The sequence below is a fragment of the Mobula birostris genome, chromosome 4 (assembly GCF_030028105.1).
Source record: "Mobula birostris isolate sMobBir1 chromosome 4, sMobBir1.hap1, whole genome shotgun sequence".
In the NCBI taxonomy this organism is placed as follows: Eukaryota; Metazoa; Chordata; class Chondrichthyes; order Myliobatiformes; family Myliobatidae; genus Mobula; species Mobula birostris.
The window spans coordinates 71,106,877-71,132,945 of record NC_092373.1 but is presented as its reverse complement, the minus strand read 5'-3'; the positions used below and the strand labels follow the sequence as shown (position 1 = coordinate 71,132,945).

The 26,069-nt window shown below is 37.3% G+C and overlaps 1 protein-coding gene across 1 annotated transcript in view; it reads right to left on the bottom strand.

Moving 5' to 3' along the window:
• Positions 1-3,198: 3,198 nt before the first annotated feature.
• cab39 (calcium binding protein 39) overlaps positions 3,199-26,069 on the bottom strand; it is a 70,243-nt gene continuing 47,372 nt past the window's right edge. Inside the window, exons 3-9 of the mRNA XM_072255514.1 lie at positions 24,473-24,637; positions 16,588-16,706; positions 13,353-13,521; positions 13,027-13,086; positions 11,734-11,799; positions 10,362-10,505; positions 3,199-6,223 (exon numbers count right to left, since the gene is read on the bottom strand). Of these exons, the coding sequence (XP_072111615.1) occupies positions 6,035-6,223; positions 10,362-10,505; positions 11,734-11,799; positions 13,027-13,086; positions 13,353-13,521; positions 16,588-16,706; positions 24,473-24,637 (912 nt within the window). The 3' untranslated portion in view covers positions 3,199-6,034. The remainder of the gene's footprint in view (positions 6,224-10,361; positions 10,506-11,733; positions 11,800-13,026; positions 13,087-13,352; positions 13,522-16,587; positions 16,707-24,472; positions 24,638-26,069) is intronic.

Here is a 26,069-nt window from a genome sequence, read left to right as displayed (position 1 = left end):
GATTTGCACTACAAAAATGGAAGTAGTCACTATCTCCAACAAAAGAGTCTCTGACCATATCTATTCTGTATTCAATTGTTATTATTAGTGTTGTTGAAGATCTACCATCCAAACCCTGGAGATCATCAGTGGTCAGAAATTTAAAAATCTGAGTCACTTAAGTACTATGACTGCAGAAACAGGCCAGAGACTGAACAATTTTGCAAAAAGTAACTCACCTCTTGATACACCGAAGTACTTCCATTGTCTTTGTGAATACCAGTGGCCTTGATGATTACAGGTCAAATAACACAAACAAAGCTCAAAACCATGCAGGACAAAGCAGCTCACTTGATTAGAACTCCATCCACCACCCTAAAAACTTTCCTCCATTCCTGGCATACTATGGTTACAACATATACCATCTACAAAATGCACAAGATATTCTTGCCTTGACTACTTCAACAGCACTTCCTCAATCCTGATCTTTAACAGAAGGATAAGGTATCAGATACATGGGAACTACCGCATCAGCAAGTTCCTTCCAAGTGGCACACCAAATAGTCTTGAGAATGTGTTCTGCTTCCATCCTGGATTATTCTGTTTAGACTTACACAAATTGTGGGAGGACCCTCACTGAAGCAGTTCAACATGATGGCTCATCCCCACCACTTGAGTGGTTAGAAGATGACCTTGCCAGTTGTACCCACATCTCAATGATTTTTAAAAATGTGACATGCATTATTATTTCCTATATCAAAGAGATGCTACAGTTATGCAAGTAATGCCACAGAACAGAAACCTGGTGTTAATCAAAACTGACCACCATGGACTGAGCCAAAACAGATTTAGTGAATCTGATATTTTGTTTATCTTCTTAGGCAGCCCCTTGGGTATTAAGAATGATTTGCTTCCTTTTCAGTTCCATAGTGCCTAAGATCACTGAGTCGATGTGGGAACTGCAGATGGACCAGGAGGTGCCCAAAGAATTGGGTAGTTTGTAAGGTGCACTCTGTTGCCCATTGAACCATTTGGAAATTCAAAGTAGGTGTGTACAGATTTCACATCATTGAGACAATGGGTCAAATTGTCCTGGAAATAGAGATTGATAATAAAAAGCCTTCTATTAATGCGCAGTAGGCTTAAGGGAAGGTATTGCCAAAACTCAGTCATTTTGCAGCAGTGTTCTGTTCCGAGAAAGGTCATCTACCCAAAGTAAATTATAGGAGGTATTTATCTATCTTAACAACACCCCTGACTGACACATTTACCTATTTCATAAAGCACCAAGAGTTACTCATGTTGCAGTAAGTCTGGAGTCACTCAGAGGACACACCAGGTAAGGTTTTCTATTACCATCCAGATATTGCCTGTTATCTGCTGAGTTCCCCAATTTTCTGTGTTGTGAAATGACTTAAGATTGGTAGATTTCTTTCCCATGTAAATAGAATTTTTTTTGAGAATTTCATTTACAATTATTGTTGTTTATTTAATCTAGATTTAATTATTCTTACTGAAATTCAGTTATGCCAGAGAGAAACTTGCTGTGAAATCTATTTTAAAACCAGATAATTCCAGGAAATTTTATTTTGTTGGCTATTTATAAAACGTGACAGAAAGTGTAAAGTGTAGAAGCTGGATAAGAGTTTTAATTAATTTTTAACTAAAACTATCACAGCACCATGGTGAGTTTCAATAAAACCAGTGGTCCAAACAGAGTTAAAAGATAACACCATCGCAGAACCGTGTGAAGAAATAAATAACATTTGTAGGAAAAGTTATGATTAATTATATGAAATTAGAAGAAATTTAACCCTTTATTTTAAGAAAGGACCAGAGAAGAGAAATGAGGCAAGACAGACATGATTGATGCAGAATTCAGTCCTTTTTCTCAAACGATTTTAATTCTTAATTCCTTGAAAACAAATCCAGAAAAATGAATTGGCAAATGTTGTGGAGTAAAGTAAATGACCAATGTCAACATCATTTTAGTTTACGATAAAGCAAGTCCTTGAATAGTTAACATTATTTTGATACAAGGATCTCTCAATAATAAATGGATTTGCAAACTCGCAAATGGAATTGCAGTTATGCAGGATGAAGTAATTAAACAAGATGGAAAGAATACAAATCCAAGAACAAAATAAAAACATAAGACCAAAAGAAAATAAAGTCAATATATATTTACTATATGAGGACAGTTGAATTATACAATGAAAATAAGAACCATATTAAACTAAAAAGATTTTTAACCGAGGTATTTTAATGGTCTGACAACAAGTCCTCCCCTGGCCAACAGAAAACAAATGTTCTTGAGAAGTAGTAATGTGGCCACTGCATCTCAGGAAGGATGTGATATCCTGAGAGGGTGTGCAAAGGATATTTATGGGGATAAAGTGCAGAGGTTTACATTAGAATTTGCAAGTGATATGAAAATTGGTGAAATTGCAGATGGGAGGCAGGTTATCAAAAGATTCAGGAGGGTATAGACCAGTTGAAAATGGGTGGAACAACTGGCAGATGGTGTTTAACCTGGATAGCCTGTGTTCAGCCCATTACCTTCCAAGCATTTCCACTCCATGTACTATCTATCCAAAAGTCTATTAAATATTGCAATTGTACCTGTCACAACTGTTTCATCATTCCAGTTACTCACTACCCTCTATGTAGTTCCCCAGTCTTGTGGAAAAGACTATGGACCATTCTCCTAACTTATAACTCTCAGGATACTCATTCACCTGCACTCCAGGGAATAAAGATCCAGTGTGCCCAGCCTCTCACTATAAAAACACAGGCTCTCTAGACCAGGAAGCATCCTCATAAATCTCTCTTGTACCCTCTCCACCTTGATAATGTCTTTCCCATAACAGGAAGGACCAAAATTGTACGCAATACTTCAGTGCAGCCTCATTGATAACTTGTGTAACTGCAAGAAAGTGTCCTTACTCCTAAACTCCATGTCCAGAATGAAGGTCACATGCTAAGTGCCTTCCTCACTATCCTCACTATGTTGAGCCAAAGCAATTGACCAAAGGGAGGCAATCTTTATTCAGCTGAAGGAAATTGACTGTTTGCAAGAGGCACAAAATTGAGAGAAATATTAGATATGCAAAACTGTTGAATACCAATTTCAACATTCAAAATTATACTTTACACATGACAATTACATTTTCCACAAACAAATCTGCTTTAAAGGTGTAAAATCAAAACACTGAAACATTGCGTGTTTAATCAAAATTTATTTGTATCCTTAGGGCGTGATGTTTTGATGTTAAACAATGGTTTCTAATGAGACAGGACATGTTTAGAAAGATTTACTATTGTAAATCAGTTCTAATTGTTCAAAAATTGTGCTCACATCCTGCAGAAATATCTTTGGAGGGTAAAGTTTCACAAATACTTGAAGATTCCAGCGCAACAGCTTGATATAATTGATAATTTCAGCATTATTCCAATATACATATGGCTAACCTGCATCGGCTTATGAATGCTTTAACCAGACTCATGCTATCTTAAGTGTGCATATATTTAGCATCATTCTAAAGTGAATTCATGCTTTCATTTACAACCCAATTGTGATATGGACTGCACAGCAAGTTATTACTCATTAATGCCTGGCTTCCAATTCTTAACAATGACAGACTTGCAAAATAGCTAGTAAAGTAAATGTTTTCCATTGAGTTATTATATGCAGCCATCAAGTAACAAATAATCCCTATGGATATTTCTATTAACATAAAAAGTTTCCAAATACATTGATTGATGGCTGTACACATAACTTTAAAAAGTCTGTACTTGTGAATTGAGGTGTATACGCAACACTGAAAGCAATCTTAAGTGTCCAGGAGTAAACTATAATCAATATTACAACCAAGTTTCAGGCAAGGCGTAAATTAACTCCTCCCAACCACTGACAAAACATGCATTATATCCATCTTGAAATTGAAGTGTCAAAAGTGTAAGTATTAAATGGACAATCAAATAATCTAGTTCTGCCAGTAACTCCACAGGAATTTAAAATATTGACTAATTGTGTTATGGCTAAATTCACATTAGTGACTTCAAATACAATATTTCTAGTATCAGTAGTACATGATCACTCAGTCTATCATGAAATTGTCATGAGGTGGAAAAGAATAGACAAATTCATGGTAGTTTTGGAAACATTTTAAAACTAGTTTTTGGCATGATCAGTTTATATTGGCTTTAGATTAGGTATGCAACATTCATTAAGTATCCATTTCAGTACATCCCAACAGAAAACATTGTAGCAAGGATGTTTGTAAAATCGCACCAACTTCTTTCAGGTATCTTCTTCAACTTCCAAGCTTATAAAAGTGGAAAACCTGTTGCCCTGGAATCTAAAAGCCAACACACATTTCAATACAAGAGCTGAGAGTTTAAAACTGGTATGGAAAGAAAAATTTGATTTTACAACCTTATTTGGTGAGCTTTTATTAAGGACAAACAAGCAAAGAACTTTTCTGCAGGATTATTTAGCCAATTTTAAGTAAAGTCCCAATTTTAGTATCTGGATATGTAGGGTTCACTGCTAGTGAAGATAAATCCAGTTTCAGTTTTTTGCAAGGTGTGGGTGAAGTGTGGTTGCATCCAGTTTATACGATAGCTTATCCTGATCACGGCAGCTCTTTAGCAAATAGCTTAAGTATGGAATTTTTTTTTTTTTGAGTGCTGTTCTACTACAAATATTAAATCAGCAATTTCATGGGATCAGCAGAAATATTCAAATTACATACCAGCATTCATATGCAAAACTCAATATTAAGTAAATAGTTAGACTAATACAATAACATTCCTCCACTGTACAAAATTATTTTTAGAACTGAGCAGTCTACGAGTTATGTACAAGGAACTGGCAAATCCCTCCAATGAAGTGCAGAGTTGCAATGCTAACTCCGAAACAGAAAATAGTTCTAATTAAAATTAACATGGCTAAAACATGTTTGAATGCATCTATTGTCAATTTTTGAAAATCAAATTGCCTGCAAAAATCTATAAACTAATGAAATGTGTATGTACATTATTCTCCCTGTAAGAACAACTCTTATCCAACAAATTAATTCTCCTTAAAAGTTGAATACATTCAGGGAGACAATCACATCCCAGGGTGGGCTGGAATGGGGTTGGAAGGGAGGAATACTTTTCAGATCTACAGTTCTTTGCCAGGATTATGAATTGTGTACAACTATGGAAAGAAATCCTGCTGGCAAACACTACATTCTGTAATCTGTGTATGCGGCATTAGGGTGGGGGCATTGGAGGGCGGTAGTAGTATTTCATGGATCAATTTCTTCACCAATAAATTCCCTGGTTTAAAAGTGTTCTTGGTGGAACACACTATTCACTAGGAAAGCACCAGGAAAATATCTGTGCCACAATTCTGTGAGCCAGATTGCCCTATGGCCATCACACATTACATTGCATCCCAGAAGTTATTTATGAATTAAATTCGCTCCTCAACCCACAATAGGTTTGAGTTCACTTTAAATCATTGTGAGCAAATGCTATTAAATGATTTCAGAAAACAGATCATAGAAAAATGTTCCCAACTAAATTAAATCACAAGTAATTCACCAAGTTCAAAAAGAAAAATAAACAGCATGGATATCCAACACTAACTCTTATGACTGTGGCGTGGGACCTTAACTGTTAGTACAGATCAAATCCTTCAGAAATTTACACAGTTGCCTAATGGATTAAAAACTAGGCATACATTCTTGGTTTTACTGTTGTTAACCTTTATCAACCATTCTAATTTTCTAACTTCTAACAAACTAAATTCCCCTTCACCAACACTTAACCATAAGACAGTGAGTCTGTATCATTTCAATGACAAGAAACTCCAGAGAAAGTCCATGTTGTGCTCTAATGCGCAGGAAAGCAGCAGCTAAAATTCATCTTTGACTTCAAAACAAAAAAAAACAAAAACCGTTCACTGGACAGCAGATTAGCAGTAATCCTTAAGAATCGAATAAGGGTGCTTGATGTTCAGTTATAGACAGCAGTTGCTTAAGTTCTGTTTCATAACATTGCTTTAGGATTCCTGGGGTGCCGGTCTCTTTAGATCTCGGATCTGTTTGACCAAGTAAGTCTTCTCATCATTGAATTGTTCATCTTCGGTCCTGTCATTCTGGAACTTGCTGAGAAACTCAATGAGTTTAGTCTGGTTTTTCAGCAAGATATCCAGAATAGGCTGAGTCTTATTTGGATTGGCCACAAACACCTAAAGAGAACAAATTAGATCTTTGAATTAAAACATTTTTTTAAAGAAATTACTGAATATATTTATCTACTAACCTTACTTCAACCAATCAGGTATTGACACACTATTAATCTCATCTGCTTTTTTAGTTCGCAAACAAGTACTGACAACTAAACCAAATTTCTTATTCAATAGCATTGGGAGTTCAAGGGCTTAATCATTCTTTGCCAACAGAATAATTAAACGAGAAGTTGATGATTGATACCATTCAGTTAATGTGCAATTTTTGTCTATATTTAAACAAATACGTGGTATACATTGGCTGTTACATCAAAATGTGCCTGTGTGAAACAGGGTAGAATGCTGGTTTTGTGTAATATCATATTTTACTACCTACTGCAACAGGCAGAGTACAATATTGGATGGAGAGTGAAAAGGTAATCCACTTGCATTCATTGCTTGGTTCAGTGGAAAGACTGCAGTTGCACTTCATTTGGCTTTGCTGTCATACACCAAGGAAGATATATAGGGCAAGATGTCCACAGCAGTGTTTACCTCAACTTAAGCTTGGCAGAATCTGATACACATGCTCTAAACCCAAATCTGTCAACCACAAGCAGTGCTCTTAACATTTTAATCCACTAAATCAATCCAATAAGTTGACCTGAACTGTAGCAGTGATGAGCCCTCAGCAAGAAAAGCATTTAATTCCCAGTGGACTAAAAATAACCAAGTTCTGTCCAATAATGCCAGGAAAATTCAAGATGATTGCACTGAACTTTTCAAGCAGGCTACAACCTGGCATGAAAGCTTGAAGAACTTGACAGTACAAGCACAGGCTCCTCTCTGAACCCCTACAATGTGGTAATGTCACCAGAAGTTTACATATCAGCAAATAGAGAACAAGATGTCAGCTTCTGTTCCCAACACACTTTTGGAATAGTAAATATCAGAACTGTCACCACTGTAAAACCCATCCACCACGCTGATAATGTCAATTCTCTATCCACAAGCATCTTTGCTGTGATAATCAAACAGGTCTTTAACAGGTGAACAAAGGAAGTATGCAGCAAACTGTGATGGGCGTGTACTTTAAAGCAAGGAGGGTTGAGGACAAAATCTGGCACCGTGCAGGATAAGTTCATAGCCTGCACAAAGTCAAAGAGCGGGCCATAATTAAAAGTTAACAGATTGTGTGGGAACTGCAGATAAGTGTTGACAGCACAGAGCCCGAGAAATATGTGCCAGTATCCAAAGGCTCCAGTGTTAAGCAGTAAAGATACAAAGTGTACAGGGCATAATGGCGTACAGAAGTTTGTAGTATTATTACATAGCACAATCTGTAGTTCACATAACCTGCCAATTTTTTTTTGTAGTTTGTTTTTTTTTTGCTGTGTTTGAATGGTTTTAATAATTACTGGTCTAAGTCTCAACTATTATTACCATCAAGATGGGTTTAGACCAGGACATAACGAAACTACCAACCCCAGTCAGTGGTTTAAAAAAAAAAGCCACAAAATCCAGAGACTCGGAAACAGTAACCTGTATGTATTATTCATTCCCAAACCAAGAGTTAAATTCAGCAATATTAAATGATTACCATCAATTTCAAGCTACTTACTTTAACGCGAAATCTAAAGATGTGTTTTTGATTTAAACAAAAGAGATTATGGAGAACTGGCATTTTCCCTCAAATCCAGATGATTGACTCAAACTTAAACATAAGAAAAAGGAGTTGGCCATCTGTCCCTTGAGCCTGCTCCACCATTCAATAAGATCATGGCTGATCTGGTCATGGACTCATCTCCACCTACCTGCCTTTTCCCCACAACCCTTAATTTCCCTATGTAACAACTGATCCAACCTTGACTTAAATATATTTACTGAGGTAGCCTCCACTGCTTCATTGGGCAGAGATTTCTACAAATTCACCACTCTTTGGGAAAAGCAGTTCCTCATCTCTGTCCTAAATTAACTCCCCCAAATCTTGAGGCTATGTACCCTAGTTCTAGTCTCACCTACCAGTTGAAACAACTTTCCTGCCTCTTTCATAATTTTATATGTTTCTATAAGATCTCCTCCCATCCTTCTGAATTCCAGCGAGTACAGTCCCAGCTGACTCAATCTCTCCTCATAGTCTAACCCCCTCACCTCTGGAATCAACCCGGTGAACCTTCTCTGCACCATCTCCAGAGCCAGTAGAGGCTTCTTCAAGTAAGGAGACCAGAACTGCACGCAAGTACTCCAGATGTGGCCTCACCAGTACCCTGTAGAGTTGTAGCATAACCTCCCTGCTCTTAAATTCAATCCCTCTAGCAATGAAGGGCAACATTTCATTTGCCTTCTTGATAGCCTGCTGTACCTGCAAACCAACCTTTTGAGATTCATGCACAAGCAATCCTAAATCCTTCTGCACAGAAGCATGCTACAATCGTTTACCATTTAAATAATCCAATCTTTCATTTTTCCTTCCAAAGTGGATGATTTCAGATTTACCAACATTGTACTCCATCTGCCAGACCCTTGCCCATGTACTTAACCTATCTCTCTCTCTCTGCACACTCTCCATATTCTCTGCACAATTTGCTTTTCCACTCAATTTAGTGTCATCAGCAAACTTAGATACACTACGTTCTGTCCCCTCTTCTAGATCGTTAATGTATATAGTGAATAGTTGCAGGCCCGTCACCAACCCCTGTGGCACACCGCTCACCATTGATTGTCAACTAGAGAAACATTCATGTATCCCAACAGTTTTCTACAAGTTAACCAATCCTCTATCCATGGTAATACATCACCCCCAACTCAATGCATCCTTATCTGATGGATAAGTCTTATGTTGCACCTCATCGAACACTTTCTGGAAATCCAGTAAATAACGTCATCTGTTCTCCTCTATCCACTGCACTCGTTATATTTTCAAAGAACTCCAGTAACCCTGTCAAATAGGACCTGCCTTGGCTGAATCCATGCTGCATCTGCCTCATGGTTCCATTTCTTTCCAGATGCCTCGCTATTTCTTCTTTAATAATAGCTTCAAGCATTTTCCCAACTACAGATGTTAAACTAACTAGCCTATAGTTGCCTGCCTTTTGCCTACATCCTTTTTTGAACAGTGGCATGACATTCGCCTTCTTCCAATCCGCCGGGACCCGTCCAGAGAATTTTGGTAGATTATCACCAAAGCCTCAACGATAACCTCTGCCATTTCTTTCAGTACCCTGGAATGCATTCCATCAGGACTAGGGGACTTGTCTACCTTTAGCCCACAAATTTACTCAGCACTAATTCTTTAGTGATGGCTATTGTATTGAGGTCCTCACCTCCCATCACAACCATATCATCTCTCTTCGGCATGTTAAACATGTCTTCCATGTTCTTACGTTCATGAAATATGGTCTAATAACTGCACATACTTTCATATATTCTAGCCCATCCACAAAGAATTTCATTAGCCATTTAGATTTTTTTCCTGCACGTCTACATGGCATTTTAATAATATTAAGTACATAGACTTTCAAATATTTTGGACCTCCATTGGTTCTTGCTCTGACCACCTGAATATTCTATCCTTTAAGGTCCAAAGAAATTTCACATCAATCGAAACAAATTATTTTCCAGGTGTTTAATCAATCCTTTGAAAACTCAGCAAGAATAAATTTACCCATTTATTAAAACATGTGATAGTTCAGAGGCTAAAATCTCAATCCTGAATATAAATTAAAGCTGGTTTATTTGAAAGTTTGCCTTAAAAGCTAAACACCTCTCAAATTGCTACTGCAATGTTGATACGTTGAGTACCCAATATATGTACAAGTAGCAATAACCAAGTAACAATATCTATTATAGTACTGCAAATTGAAGAGCAGTGCTTGATCAGTAAATCAATGAACATGCCTACTTGTTCTATAGGATTTTTAACTGCCATGTAATCAGTTAGACAAATTCTTGGTTTACTATCTGCTCAACACTGACAAATACCAACACGTTAAAGTGTCAGTTTACATTGTGCATAACTCCAACTGAGACTTTTGCTCACGACTTTTGAGACTTGAGTCAAGAGCCAGGACAATACTGACACATGGCCAAGATATAACTATGTTTTCAGCTTTACAATTGAGTACTCCAGTCCCGAAGATAAATGATTGTATAATCTTACTTTAAACACATGGAAGGCCTCAAACTGAATGTTGCGGCTTTTGTCACGCAGAAGATTCATCATCAACTTCAAGTTCTCTGGTTTGCTGATATATTTTGTCATAATGGTGAAATTATGTCTATCCAGTAAAAGTTCTCCAAGTAACTACAAAAAAGCAGATAGCCATTCAAAAAAGACTAAATTGACATAATTAAGCCTCTTAGAAATTACATTAATGGCAAATCAATGAAAGTTCAAATTAAGTACTGCAAGCAGTGCACAATATCACATCTGGAATTTTATTTAGTTTCTCAAATGGGAATTTCACCCAAAGAGAGCAAGAATATTTGAATTGGACAAATCTTGATTGTTACTCTTGTTATGATATTATAAATCACACAATTTTGCTGTATTTATCAGATTTACTTGCCACAGGCAAAACCAACATTTATTTCTCATTTGAATGTGATGGTAAGCATCTTTTCAAACTACTACAGTTATTCATAAAAGTGAAAGTGTTTTACCATTGTACAGACTTAGTAATAAACACAAGAAGTCTTGGTGACTTGAAACAGGTCATTCACCACAGAACAACCTTTTATGTGTTCAACACTGATGCTGAAGGATTTGATGATAATGCCACCCAGCATCCATTTCGAGTTGCCAGGTGCAAATGCACCTGCATCTTTTCAATCAATGTCCAATTATGCTCCAGATATTATGGTAAAATGGCTTCAAGTTACCAATCAGATACAGCACTGTGAACACCCTCATTTTGATCTTATAATAGAGGGTAGGTCACTGAGGCCAAATACTATTGTGCCTAGGGGCATTATTAATAACTTCCGCAGCTATAATCTTGAGGTGTGCAATTATGAACAAGCAGCATTTACTTACAGGGTTTTCCTGCCATGATTTTGACTTCCACGGAATTTTTTTGCCACTTGTTATTTTTGTGGAGTAACGGATTAATTGACGGGACAAATTGTAAATAATTAATTCATATCTATTGCATTCAAATAGCACTAAAGGATATTAAACCCTAAGATACAGCCGTCCAGATGATAAGACTAAGTTTCTGTTTTCTTTTGTATCATTTGAGTTTTAGGACAAAAAATTCAATATAACCCTGTGGTCAAGGAAAATATTGGCAGTGAACTTCTGGTTTTCACATATATGCAGTATACAATAGCTATCACACATATCAAAGCAATTACATAAACAAAGATTTTCAATGTCTGTAACCTTGCACTATATGCAATTACACCGAGATATCTGTAACGATACTTGGGATAGTTTGACTTTTCAGCCATCTTTGCAACAGCATTTTACTCTTGCTGAATTAAAGTCATTATTCACTCTAAACTTTTGCTCAAATGGCAAAATGCCTTACCTTTAGTGACTGTCTTTTTGTGACATAGTTTTCTGAATGGAGCAACTTCTCATATTCGCTAAAGAACTGCAATAAATTAAAGGTGATTTACTTTGTTGAGTATCATGACTTCTAATATTAAGCTATTAAAAAACTATTTGCTCTTAAGGTAGCACAAATTTGCAAAACTACACAAGTTTTAAGACGAAATAGTAAACCAGTAGATTTTCACCAAGCTGAGTGCTGACTCCGCAAGGCAGATAGATAGATGCAAAGAATTATCACTAGAGGGCACTCCTGACAAGTCACACCAGAATTAATATACTTGAACTGTGAATCAACTTCCCCCCTCATTATTACAAAACAGCTTTTTTAAATAATCAGCCAATCGGTGATTGGTACACAGATCTATCATTAGAAAGCTCAATATTTGTCTCACGGGTTTGATTTGCAACATTTTTCAGCACTGTTTTTCATTAGGGTAATTCCACATTGTTCTAATACTTCTCATTCTTTCCCACAGATTATTCACAACTGATCTGTGTCTTTGTATCTACTTTCAAACTACAGCTGCCACAAATAAGCAAAATAAAATCATGAAACATGAATCCCTTCCCATGGAAAGTTATTTAAAGATATGTTACTTTTATATTTATGCATATACATTACAAGTAAATGCAGCGTCCTCAGTTTGCCATTTTATTTATTGAACATATAATGATCTTCTATAATTTTTTGGAAAAAAACTGAAGTTAAAGAATAATGGTTACATTGATTTATAATGAAACTTAAAATGTAATACTTGGAAGACAGCAGATAACATTCACATACCAACATCTAACGTGACATTCACTAGGGCAAATCCTGGCGTAAAAATCAAATGATTTTATGACTTATTGTTAATATTTTATAATGACTCATCTCCTAAATGCAGATGGGCAGCTTAAGGGCAAATTTGTTTTTATTTCCTCCCCACATTAGCTATACGTCAATGCCATGAGCTCTCCAAAAACACAAGCTACATAAAATAGTTAAATGTAACTTTCCATCAATGACTATAAAAAAAGTACAATGCACTTCAAATTCTAATTTGCAAATATAAAACAACTGCAAAATGTGAATACTCTTGCATACCAAGCATTGGATAGAGGAAGATGACCTCTAACTGTTTCTACTCTCTCCCCACATGCTCAATGCTTTAAAAATCAGGCGCTCATAGCTTATCAAAGAATCAAAGGACCCTAAAAATCATTTTAAAGTCAATGCAGTCAAAGTAATCACCATACACACATCAAACAGAATACCTTTACTTACTCGATCATAATACTGTTCCAAGAATTCTGCACTCAGTAGTTTGTGTCGTGTAAGTAAATCCTGAAAATGAAACAGATATAAACGAAAAATTAAATTTCAAAAGAATAAAAACAGGACAAATCTGAAACTATTATAAAGGATCGGCTAAAAAAAATCACTGGAATGTTTTACAAAATCTGGAGAATGTCAATCTTGCTCTTAATTCTCTGCACTTGTGCAAAAGAATAGTATCTCACAGTTTTAATATTCTGCATTAAGTGTTAGAGCTGGCCTGCCAGACCAAAAATACAAAATCATAGTCATCTTAGAAAGAAATTTCTAGCTACCTTGAACGTAGCAAATGCATCTGAAGCAATATCAAATGTTGACATTTCCACATATCTGAAGAAATCATAAAATGGCTCAGTCCATAGTATAATTTTTGCTAATGGTTCATGTCGAATACATTCCCGAAGCATGATGCCACAATTAAGAGCAATTTCTGGTGATTCATACCTATAAGAAAACAAAATGGGATTTTTCTTTTTGGAGTACACAAAGAATCAGTCATGGACCAATACAACACAGAAACACTGCAATGAGTCAATGCCAACAATAGTCATCCAACTTAACTTCCTGCATTTACCTATCCAAGTGTTTCTTAAATGATACTATCGTACTTGCCTCAATTACTTCTTCTGACAGCTTGTTCCATATACTCACAACCCACTGCACAAAATTCCCTCAATTCCCTTTTAAATCTTTCTGTTCCCTTATATCAATGTCCCATTGTTTTGGACTCCCCTTCCCCCATGAAAAGGCCACAACTGTCCATCTTATCTATGCCTCCCGGACTCACAGAAACAGGCCCTTTCAGCCTATTTGGCCCATGCTGAACCATTTAAACTGCCTACTCCCACTGACCTGCACCGGGACAATAGCTCTTCATACCCCTACCATCTTGTTCCACACTCATCGCCCACTGAGTGAAAACATTTCCCCTCATGTTCTCCTGAAACATAACCCAACACCCTTAACCCATGACCTCCAGCTGTAGTCACACCCAACTTCAGTAGAAAAGCCTGCTCGCAGTTACCTTATCAATACCCCTAATAATTTTGAGTACCTCCAACAAATCTCCCCTCAATCTTCCACCTTCCAAGGAATAAAGTCCTAACCTATTCAATCTTTCCTTACAACTCAGGTCCTCTAGTTCTGGAAACATCCTTGTAAATTCCCTCTGCACTCTTTCAACCTTCTTTACATCTTTCCTGTAGTAGGTGACCAAAACTGCACAAAATACCCCAAACTAGGCCTCACTAATGTCTTATACAACTTCAACATAACATCCCATCACCTCTACTCAATACTTTGATTTATGAAGCCAATGTGCCAAAAGCTCTCTTTACGACCCTACCTGTGACGCAACTTTCAATGAATTATGGACCTGTATTCACAGATCCCTTCGTTCTACCGCACTCCTTAGTCCCCTCGCGTTTACCATGTGAGACCTACTCTGGTTGGTCTTACCGAAGTCCACACTTGTCTGCATCAAATTTTATCTGCCACTTTTAGCCCATTTTTTCAGCTGGTCCAAATCCCTCTGCAAGCTTTGATAGTCTTCCTCACTGTCCACTACACCCCAATCTTGGTGCCATCCGCAAATTTGCTGATCCAGTTAACATTAGCATCAAGATTGTTGATATAGATGACAAACCACTATGGACCTAACACCGATCCCTGCAGCACTCCACTAGTCACAGGCCATCAGACAGCAGCAACTACCTATTACCTCTCTCTGGCTTCTCCCACAAAGCCAATGTGTAATCCAATATACTACCTTACATTAAATGCCAAGCGGCTGAACTTTCTTGATTTAAAACCTCTTGAGTAATCATTATGAATCTCCATAATCTTAGACAGTTCTAGGAGGTTGCTCCATATTCTACATGAATAGGAAGGACTTAACCTGGCAACCCCCCCCCCCCCAATAACCTTGGACCTCTAGTCATGGCAATACCAAATCTTTTCTGCACTCTAACTATATTCTTCCTTTAACAGGAAACTGTGCAGCCTCACCAAATGACTCATACAACTGCAACATAATTTCCAATCTCTATACTCAATGTCTTGACCAGGCCAGCATGCTAAACACTTTCACCACCTTGTCTATCTATGACACCACCTACAATGAACCATGCGTTTGTACTCTACAGTCCCTTTGCTCCATTACATTCCTTCATGCCCCACTAATAGTACAAGGCCTACACTGGTTTGACTTTCCAAATTGAATTCCACCGCTGCTGCTCAGCCCACTCCTAACTAGACAAGACTCCCTTGAAACCCACAATAACCTCCTTCACCATCAACATCCAAGTTTGTGTCATCCAGACTTACTGAGACATTTTATATCATTTACACAAATAATCAATCACAGGGTCCCAATACTGAATGCATCATTTTGTTCAACAATATTGAAACATTTTATTTGGAGATCCAAACATGGCTTTTCCCATTTGTACTAGTTTGGTATGCTTTACCCTGATTCAATGTGAAGCATTTTGCAATCCACAATTAAAGGAACATAAACCTTTCATGCAACTTCTGATCAGTAATGTAGATACTGTAATTCTAATCTCAGTGTTTCAGACATGAATAAAACTTTCAATTTCTTTCAATTCAAAGCTCCAGAATAGCGCAGAAGTCGCAGTCTAAATTTCATTAAATTTTAAGGTGATCTACTGTATCTTCAGAATGGTAATGAATTCAAAATCTTACTCAAAAATACAGAATTTATATTCTTAAACAGGTGTAATAGCTAGAGTAACACTAAACATGTTCTTTACATGTCAGTCTTAAATAAGAGGAATAAACATGATATATAACACTGAATACTTTTTGGATTTTCATACTACTGGCAAGTTACCACTAAATAATAACTTGCTTTTGCCAGATGCTCAGTAGGAAATATTGACCTGTTTCTTGAACAGCATGCTAACATTTTTTTTAATGAAATAAATTGCTGAGCCAAAATATTTTCAATAACAGCAAGTGTGTTTGTCAGGTGTTGGTTTAAGAAAACTATGCTATTATTTGTGGCAAACAAGACATCTTATACTCTGCTACAATGAACACTGCAGTCCTGTAATGCCTTTTAGATCAATGTACATGTTTCCATAGTAGTTCTAACGTTTGCAATTGATTCGAAGGAGCCTGAAATATACAATAATATATTGCACTTTTTCAGCAGTTTAAAAAAAATCAACTGTAAATTAAGCATTATAAATTAAACATACAAAATATCTTCTCTGCCTAAGCTCGAAGAAACAATTTTGATTATGCAATATCCAAGTTCTTTTTCTATTTGAGTAGGATTTCGGCAAACATCATGGCCTTCTCATGCCACTCAAGCTACATTGAGGTGATGTTTGGTCCAGAAAAGAGCTTGGTGAATATATTTTGATAAATAAGCAGTTTGCAGATCAACCCTCACCAACTCTTAAATGGACTGAAGATATCTTACAAGGAAATTGTACAAAAACCATCTGTTGCATGTGTACAAAAATAGAATAACTCACGCACCCTTTGAGTAACATAAACAATATATTTTGCTGAGTACAGATGTATTCCACTGTGGGTGTGCGTGTTCCAATCTGCCTTCTCAGAATATTGTTAAAAATCTGAGCCACATCTTTCTTGCCCTGTGAATAAGGGAAAAAAAATAAATTAGGCAGGGGTCCTGAACATGAAGGAATAAACACCAGAGGTACACCATTGTTACTACAGTGATACTGGACCATGTTAGCACCGTTTTAGATTCAAAGCATGAAGTAAAATCAACTTAGCAGCAGTAAACAAACATCTCTTGAATCATCCATTGGAAGTTTTAATTTGTGTCTTTAACATCAGATATATGCTTCCCTATTTCATTAGGATTTTTCTAATCATCCAGCAAAATGCAGAGGATCCTGGTTAATTGAGCCATCGGTTATTTTGGATCAGCTTATTTGGGATAACTCTTAAGGAGCAAAAACTTATTGGAAAAAAAAGTAGCCAGGATTCCTTTCATTTACTTGGAACATATTGCCACTAATTTGGGGCAAAAGACTGTTGCCAAACAGTTTTAAACTAGTATTAGACTCATGCACTTGTGCAGACATTAGACACTACACAGTACTTAAATGTGTTTGTATTCGAAATGCAGTGATTTTTGTCACTGATAATTGGCAAGAAACAAGCAGTAATACAATTCAGAACTGTTCTGCTCACATTGGTTTTAAGCATTCAGGCCTGGGGATGCCAGAAAGGCCAGGAGTGAAAATGAACCAATTCCTCTACTTCAAGCAGCTACAAATTTGAAGGTATCGACAATCTTCTTGAATGTTACAATGAAAATGAAGACTTGGAGGATGCAAACAACAGGAATTCTGCAGATGCTGGAAATTCAAGCAACACACATCAAAGTTGCTGGTGAACGCAGCAGGCCAGGCAGCATCTGTAGGAAGAGGTGCAGTCGACGTTTCAGGCCGAGACCCTTCGTCCTGACGAAGGGTCTCGGCCTGAAACGTCGACTGCACCTCTTCCTACAGATGCTGCCTGGCCTGCTGCGTTCACCAGCAACTTTGATGTGTGTTACTTGGGGGATTCAACTGTCAAAAACATTGCATAAGGGCAATCTATTATCTACACAAGGTGACTGCACTAATTATGTTCATTTACAGTCAATCAAAAGAATCTGGCAGAACACAGGATTAAATCTTTTGTCAATAACTAATAGGAACTAATAGTTTTATAATACTGTAGTAGTATTGATAGTGTTCTAATTTGTTCTGTATTTCATTTAAACACATTTTTTAACTCATTTAGACAGTAGTTTGTCTTTTTTTTAAATACAATTTTAACTATTTCCATGAAACTCCGCCTAATGGGGAGCTGTTAAATTGAGTCAAGATTCCGATGTTTCTCAATTAACTAAAGTCCATTACATCAATGCTGAAGATCAATACATGTCATCCTGTCAATTTCATGCGCCTGTAAGTTTTGAAAAGTGATTCTGATTTTGAGTCAAAGTATTTATATGAACAGCGAACTTTGGAACCTGACTCAATCCGTAAAAAAAAACATTTCCCACAATCTGTCATTCTACAAACGTTTGTAATTAGCGACCATTAACCCCCTACTTTTTATTCTTTGTAGAAGCTTTCTACCCATTGCAGTACTTGACTCAAATTTCTGACATCAATCTCAAATTTTCAATACCATAATTTATTTAAAAAATTGGAAAATAAAACAATTATTTGTTCACTCTCCAGAGAATTCAATAGCTCAGTCAACGTAACCTGTTCACTGTAAAGTCAGTTTTCCCTTCATCCTATCAAAATTCAATGCTGTTACCTTGTCCTTTTAAATATTTCTTAAACTTTACTACATAGTAAACATTCAGTATTGTCGAGAAATTCCTAAACTCTCTCACTACTACTCCATTCTGCCCACATTTATCTCTTTGCTTTTCACTTTCCATAACCAGATCTTGCAATGTTCCCTTCTTTTGAGGGACTACCACCAGGCAAAATAGCTCTGAATACATTAACTTTATTGTTTGCATGTTCTGTGCCAAACCTTCTTGCCAGTTTATTTTGAGCTACCTAAAACTTTTCACATTGTTACATCCTCATTTCATCATTATATATTTCTACTTCCTTTCCAGTTATCAGATAATTGAATAATCCAAATGCTTGTTACACCTTCTGATTCTTTCAGAAACATTACAGAAATTGAAGCAGGGATTAGCCCTAGGCTCTTAAACCTGCTTGACATATATCACAGCTGCTCTTTTGCCTCAGCACCACTTTCTTGCATAGACTCCACATCCCTGAATGCTTCGATATCTAAAAAAACTAACAGAATAATGTACAGCACACTCAAAATGCTGGACAAACTCAGCAAGTCAGGCAGTATCTATGGAGGGGAATAAACAATCAGTATTTCAGGCCAAGACCCTTCATCAGGATTTTGTGTGTTGCTCAAGACTTTCAACATCTGCAGGATATCTCAGCAACAGAATAATGTCTTGCTACTGGGGTAAAAAGGACTTCTTCAGTCAAGTAAGGGAAGCCTTCTTCTGAAATTAATAACTTGAGTATAACATGTAGAAATCATGCCTACTTTGCCAAAAAAAATACAATCCTACTGCTCTGAACAGTACCCAGAAATTCATCTTCCTGACTGATTTCTCTCCAGCTCAAAAATCTAAAATACATATATCTTAGATTATATAATGAAGTGTTCACAAGACTCGAGAGTGCAGGATTCCAAAAATTCAAAATATTAAGAAATCACCCATCTCAATCCAAAACCTGGCTTTTAAAATGAATATTGAAAATATTTTCCAGCACTATTCATGAGATTTAGACAAAGTAAATGTACAGAAGTCATTTGAAGCCAATATGAAGTCTATTAGAGATTCCAATTGTTCTCATTATTTTCTGGATTCTACAATAATATATAATCATATATTTAGCATTGGGATATTAGGAACTACTTATTGAATAGAAATCTTGAATCCAACTGATTTTAAATCATACAATTAAAATAATGCAAAGCAGTATTAGAATTATGTTCAACCTACACAATCACATATTAGCATTAAATAGAAAACTCACAATTAAGTATCAGAGTGGTATACCTAAACACAAAAACAGAAAATGCTGCAAACATTCAGCAGATAATGGAAGTCTGCAAAACTGTCCCAAAGCCCAAACATTAATTGTTTCCACTGGTGCCGCCTGAGCTGTTTCCAGAATTTTGTTTTTATTTCAGGACTTCCAGCATCTGCAGTTCTTTTTATTTTCATTTTATTATAAAACACAACGCTAAAAGAAACTGATTTTAAAGTGTCACAACTACAATTTTTGTCAATCTTTATGTTGAACACTCACCTTGAAGGAAGCAGTTAAATAAAGAATTGTGTTTATGCTTTACCAAATCTCTGCTGCTTTTGTCAATATTTTGCCCTATATTCAATCCATTTCTACTGAATTAATTAAAAGCTGACATTAATTCATGGCAACAGCCAAATAACAAAGGTACAGTTAACTACTTGGAGAATGCAGGCTATAAATACTTGTATATATGCCCAAGTGCTATAGATTTTCAGAGAAGGGGGGAAAAAAAAAATCAATGGATATTAGGAATAGGTGGGGATGATATCAACCTGAAATGCTTCTTTCCACCTAAAACGTGCTTGACCAAGGTATTTTCAGCAGTTTTATTGCAGATTTTCAAATTCATACAACTTTGCTTTTCAAAAGAAACCAAACTACTCAAAGTATTTGACTTCACCTTTCTCCACAATATCCTTAACTATCTCCTCTCTTAACTTTGCTTAGCACATAAGAGATTACTCTTTCACCAAACTTACCTATCAACCAGCTTTAATACATTGAAGCAACACACATCAAAGTTGCTGGTGAACACAGCAGGCCAGGCAGCATCTGTAGAAAGAGGTGCAGTCGACGTTTCAGGCCGAGACCCTTCTTTGGTTTGTCTAGTACTCAGCATGTAACCTTGTGTTACTTTATATGTAGGACATCCCGTTTTCCACTCACTATTTGTAACATCTTCCAAAAACAGATGTGGAAAAAAAATTTCCCTTTTATAAAACCAGGCCACCTCTGCTCAATGATATTTGGAAGTACCTCTGCCACTTACTTAACTATAGATGCCAACATTTCCTCAGTAGTTGAGATCAGGACAACCGGTGATTTATTCCCCCTCTTTTCTTGGAAAAATAGTATTCCAAACCACTGGGGACTATTCCTGGAGCAAGGGAATCTATAAATGTGCCCACCTCTTTTGAAAATCCAGTACAGCAAATCCCAGGAACTAGTTCACCTTAGCCTAATTAACTTCTCCATTTCAAAAGTTCAGAAGTACGTTTTATTATCAAAGTACATACATGTCACCATATACAACTGAAATTCATTCATTTTCTTGTGGGCATACTCAACGGATCTATATAACAACAACTAAAATTAGGATCAATGAAAGACCTGCCAAATAGGGCATTCAACCAGAGTGTAGAAGACAATAAATTGTGCAAATACAAAAAAAAAACTAAACAATAAATGAAATGAAGAGTCCTTGAAAATTAATCCACAAGGACATTTCAACGATGAGGCAATCAAAGTTGTGCGAAGTTATCCCCTTTGGTTCAAGAGCCTGATGGTTGATGGGCAGTAACTGTTCTTGAACCTGGCATGAGTTCTAAGGCTCGGCCCCTCTTCCTGATGGCAGCAGCGAGAAGAGAGCATGTTGTCGGAAGTGAGAGCTTCTGATATTGGATGCCGCTTTCCTGCAACAGCATTTCACATAGATGTGCTTAATGTTTGGGGGAGCTTTACCTGTGACGGACTGGGCCATATCCACTACTTTTGTAGGATTTCCCAATAAAGGGTATTGGTGTTTCCATATCAGGCTGTGATGCAGCCAGTCAATATACTCTACTACACATCTATAGAGGTTCGTCAAAGCCTTAATGTCATGCCAAATCTCCGCAAACTCCAAAGAAAGTAGAGGCACTACCATGCAATTTTCATAATTGCACTTACTGTTGGACCGGTCCTCCAAAATAATAACACCTACATATTTAAAGTTGCTGACTCTCTTCACCCCTGATCCTCCAACGCCATTCAGCCAGATTTTAAATCTCCCTCCTATATGCTGATTCATCACCTTTGATTCTGCCTACGACAGTGGTGTCATCAGCAAACTTGAATATGGCATTGGAGCTGTGGTTAGCCACACAGTCGTAAGTGTAAAGCAAGTAGAGCAAGGGGCCAAGCACACAGCCTTGTGGTGCACCTGTACTGATGCAGATCGTGGTGGAGATGTTGTTGCTAATCCAAACTGACTAGGGTCTGCAAGTGAAGAAATCTAGGACACAATTGCACAAGGAGGTATTGAGGCCAAAGTCTTGGAACTTCATTACGATTACATGCTCCCTAACCTCATAAGATCTCATTTCCTACTACTCCTGCAAAATATATGCCATCTTTAAGACAGATACAAAACACTTGTTTGGATAAAGAATCTATAATCTGACATGTCAGGAAACTATTAACATGAGTATTTCAAGCCGCTATAGTACCTTTATTTGTTACAAAATGCTAACTATCAAAGCTATCCTGTGACTAGTGGTGTACCACAGTGATCAGTGCTGGGTCCATTGTTATTTGTCATCTATATCAATGATCTGGATGATAATGTGGTAAATTGAATCAGCAAATTTGCTGATGATACAAAGATTGGAAGTGTAGTAGACAGTGAGGAAGGTTTTCAAAGCTTGCAGAGGGATTTGGACCAGCTGTAAAAATGGGCTGAAAAATGGCAGATGGAGTTTAACACAGACAAGTGTGAGGTATTGCACTTTGGAAGGACAAACCAAGGTAGAACATACAAGGTAAATGGTAGGGCACTGAGGAGTGCAGTAGAACAGAGGGATCTGGGAATACAGATACAAAATTCCCTAAAAGTGGCGTCACAGGTAGATAAGGTCATAAGGAGAGCTTTTGGTACATTGGCCTTTATAAATCGAAGTATTGAGTATAAGAGTTGGAATGTTATGGTGAGGTTGTATAAGGCATTGGTGAGGCCGAATTTGGAGTATTGTGTTCAGTTTTGGTCACCAAATTACAGGAAGGATATTAATAAGGTTGAAAGAGTGCAGAGAAGGTTTACAAGGATGTTGCCGGGACTTGAGAAACTCAGTTACAGAGAAAGGTTGAATAGGTTAGGACTTTATTCCCTGGAGCGTAGAAGAATAAGGGGAGATTTGATAGAGGTATATAAAATTATGATGGGTATTGATAGAGTGAATGCAAGCAGGCTTTTTCCGCTGAGGCTAGGGGAGAAAAAAAAACAGGGGACATGGGTTAAGGGTGAAGGGGGAAAAGTTTAAAGGGAACATTAGGGGGAGCTTCTTCACATAAAGAGTGGTAGTACAGTGGAATGAGCTGCCAGATGAAGTGGTAAATGCAAGCTCACTTTTAACCTTTAAGAAAAACTTGGACAGGCACATGGATGAGAGGTGTATGGAGGGATATGGTCCAGGTGCAGGTCAGTGGGATTAGGCAGAAAAATGGTTCGGCACAGCCAAGGGTCAAAAGGCCTGTTTCTGTGCTGTAATGTTCTATGGTTCTATTTCATTATTTCCTGCTGAAATTTCTCCTGTTATTGTCCTAGAACCAGTGATAAAATGGTGAGAGTTTCAACACAAGGAACGCGAGATGAATAATATTTCTTGCTGCTTTAGCAATATTCCATTTTCCCATTTCATCAACATTTTAATTTGCTTTCTCGAAAAAGCCACCCCAAATCTCACTATTTGGCATTTTTTTAAGCCTCCTTTAATCCCACTCAATTAAGCATAGGTATTACAATTATGGAGTAGTCTATTGAGCACTTATTTTCTAATGTAAGTAATATAAGTTGCCAAGTAACTACAACCAATCTTTTTCCAAGCTTAAAGCCAATTAAATATGTAAAACACCTAACATGTCTCAAACGTGGGTTAAAAGTCTATATTTGAGAATAATCTACCTAAGATTGTTTAACTGACAGTCTAAAAGAGTCCATGGCAAGAAACTGCCCAAAGGCATTCCATACAAGTTTCTGAACTTCTTTAGTTAATTTGGCATGTCTAATGTATATGAAGTCTTAAGACCCCTTGACTACTGTACATTGATAACTCACTTAGCACCCAACTAGGAACAAGCGTGTCACTAGGAACAAGCATGCTAATGGAATGAGCATTAAAGGGGATCAACTGAACATAGCTATCAAAGTGCATGAATGACATAACTTCTATGTTGGAAGCCGGGCATAAACTCAAGTCCTTCATGCTAAAACATGTGATGTGCAAGGAACTACGATAAGGTCTCAGCACTGCACTCGCAGCAATGAAACTTATTGATCTCATCAGTGTGTGACCCTGTGCTTAAATATTATTACCATTCTGTAATTGAATTTCAAACTACATTTTCAAACTCTCTCAGCAGAAACTTATCAGTCCTACCTATATAGTTTTTTTAAAGGACGGCACATGAATATTCATTGCCAATTCTTTTCCACCCGAGATACTTCTAACCTAGGGCCAAGCAGGCACACCCTTGGCTGCAACTTTAAGTATACCATCTCTTATGTACCTTTAAACGCGTTCAGTTGAATGGCCTACTGTACCACAATGTCAGTCGAAATAGTTGTTGCGTGCTTTGAACTTCATTTTCGTATGTCAGAAAAGAGCTCTTGTTTATTACTGGGATGCCCAGGCCCTATATCCCATAAATTCAATGGCTCACAGAAGATAAAACATTTCAGAAAAGGTGTTCTCCAACATGCATAAAGTTTTGTCAAACTTAGCAGAGAAAAAAAATTATATGTAGTTGCTCTTAAGTGCAATTTCTCTCACCTCAAAGTCAATAAGCTGCAAATCTGCTATCAAAGTACTAAGGAGGCCGCTGTTATAAAGCTCCTGAGCAAGCTGTGCCACTGTTTCAGTCTGGGGTTCTTTTTCATTTGTGCCATATAAGATCTCCTTCATGGCCACCAGATTCTTTGACACTTCTTCTGTTGCCTAATCAGAAAACAAACAGATTCTCTAATAAACAATCAAGTCTTATAATCTTCAAGACAATCATACACATACTAATGTCGCAAAACCAAAAGTGCTTTCTACCATTCCCAAGGTTTTCCCACCCAAATTATCTTGGTAGTTCCAAGTCTACCAGATGTTTGTCCAAAATACTTTTTGAATAATCATAAACAGATCAACTCATACATCAGTTACACCTGCTTTGTAGGTTGCATCTTTAAATGTAGTAAAAAAGATACCCAAGACAAACCGTCAAAAGGACGAACAAAACAGCTTGTAGGAGATAATCAGGAAAAGCAGTCAAGTTATTCTTTGTTAATTGGTTGCAATACTTAACAGGTCATGCAGCATCTGTGGATAGCACTGACATCACCCTGACCCCCACCCCCAAATCTCAATGTCCTGATATCTCCAGCAACAAGAGTTCAATTCTGATATCCAGTACTATCCAGTCAGGGGGGAGGAGAAGGTGGTAGCGTGCTGCGCGTGCGCAGCTCTCCAGTGAAAAATGATGTCGTATCTGTCAAATAGGGGCCGTGGACAATTCTGATTTGATGGAGAATGGACGTGAAAGCACAGAGGAACATCTTGAGAAATTTCTGAAACGCCCATCCACTGCTGTCGTTACTGTGTGGTCGGGAATCTTTCGGAGGGTAGGCCTCAAAATCCTCGGCCTTGCCTGCTTTTGGCAACCGAGAAGGAGGTCGAATCGTTCGGCAGAGATACCGCTCAATACTCGGTGTCGGAGAGCTGATCAGAGCTCGAAGTTTTCGAATGACTCAGAGTCGGATTGTGGTCGGCATGGCAGGGGGAGTTTTTCTTCCTTCTCCCGTCTGCATCAGATGTGGGACATTTGAGAAACTTTGAACTTTACTGTGCTCATGGACTTCTTCATCAAGTTATGGTATTGTTACACTGTTTGTAACTATATGTTATAATTATGTGGTTTTGTCAGTTTTTTCAGTCTTGGTTTGTCCTGTGTTTTGTGATATCACACCGGAGGAAATATTGTATCATTTCTTAATGCATGCATTACTAAATCACAATAATGTGTCTTCATAATCTAATCTAATTTGTGGCCACGTAGGATTCCTCTGGATGCTCCGTTTCCTTCTACAATCCAAAGTCTAAATGACTACAGTAAACTGCACCTAATTTACAGAGAGTGGTAGATCTGAGCAGTAGATGGGAACGTAGGGAAAATAAGGTTAATGTAGGATTTGCGTAAATGGATGTTCAATAATTGGCATAAACTCATCAGAGCTGAAGGGCCTCTATTTGTGCTATTTGACACTATCAAGTTTATTGTCATTTAACTCAATACACCTATACCACCAAATGAGACAACATTTTTCTTGGGCCAGCATATAAAGCACAATAGTACATAAAACACACTAACTTCTTAGGAAAATAA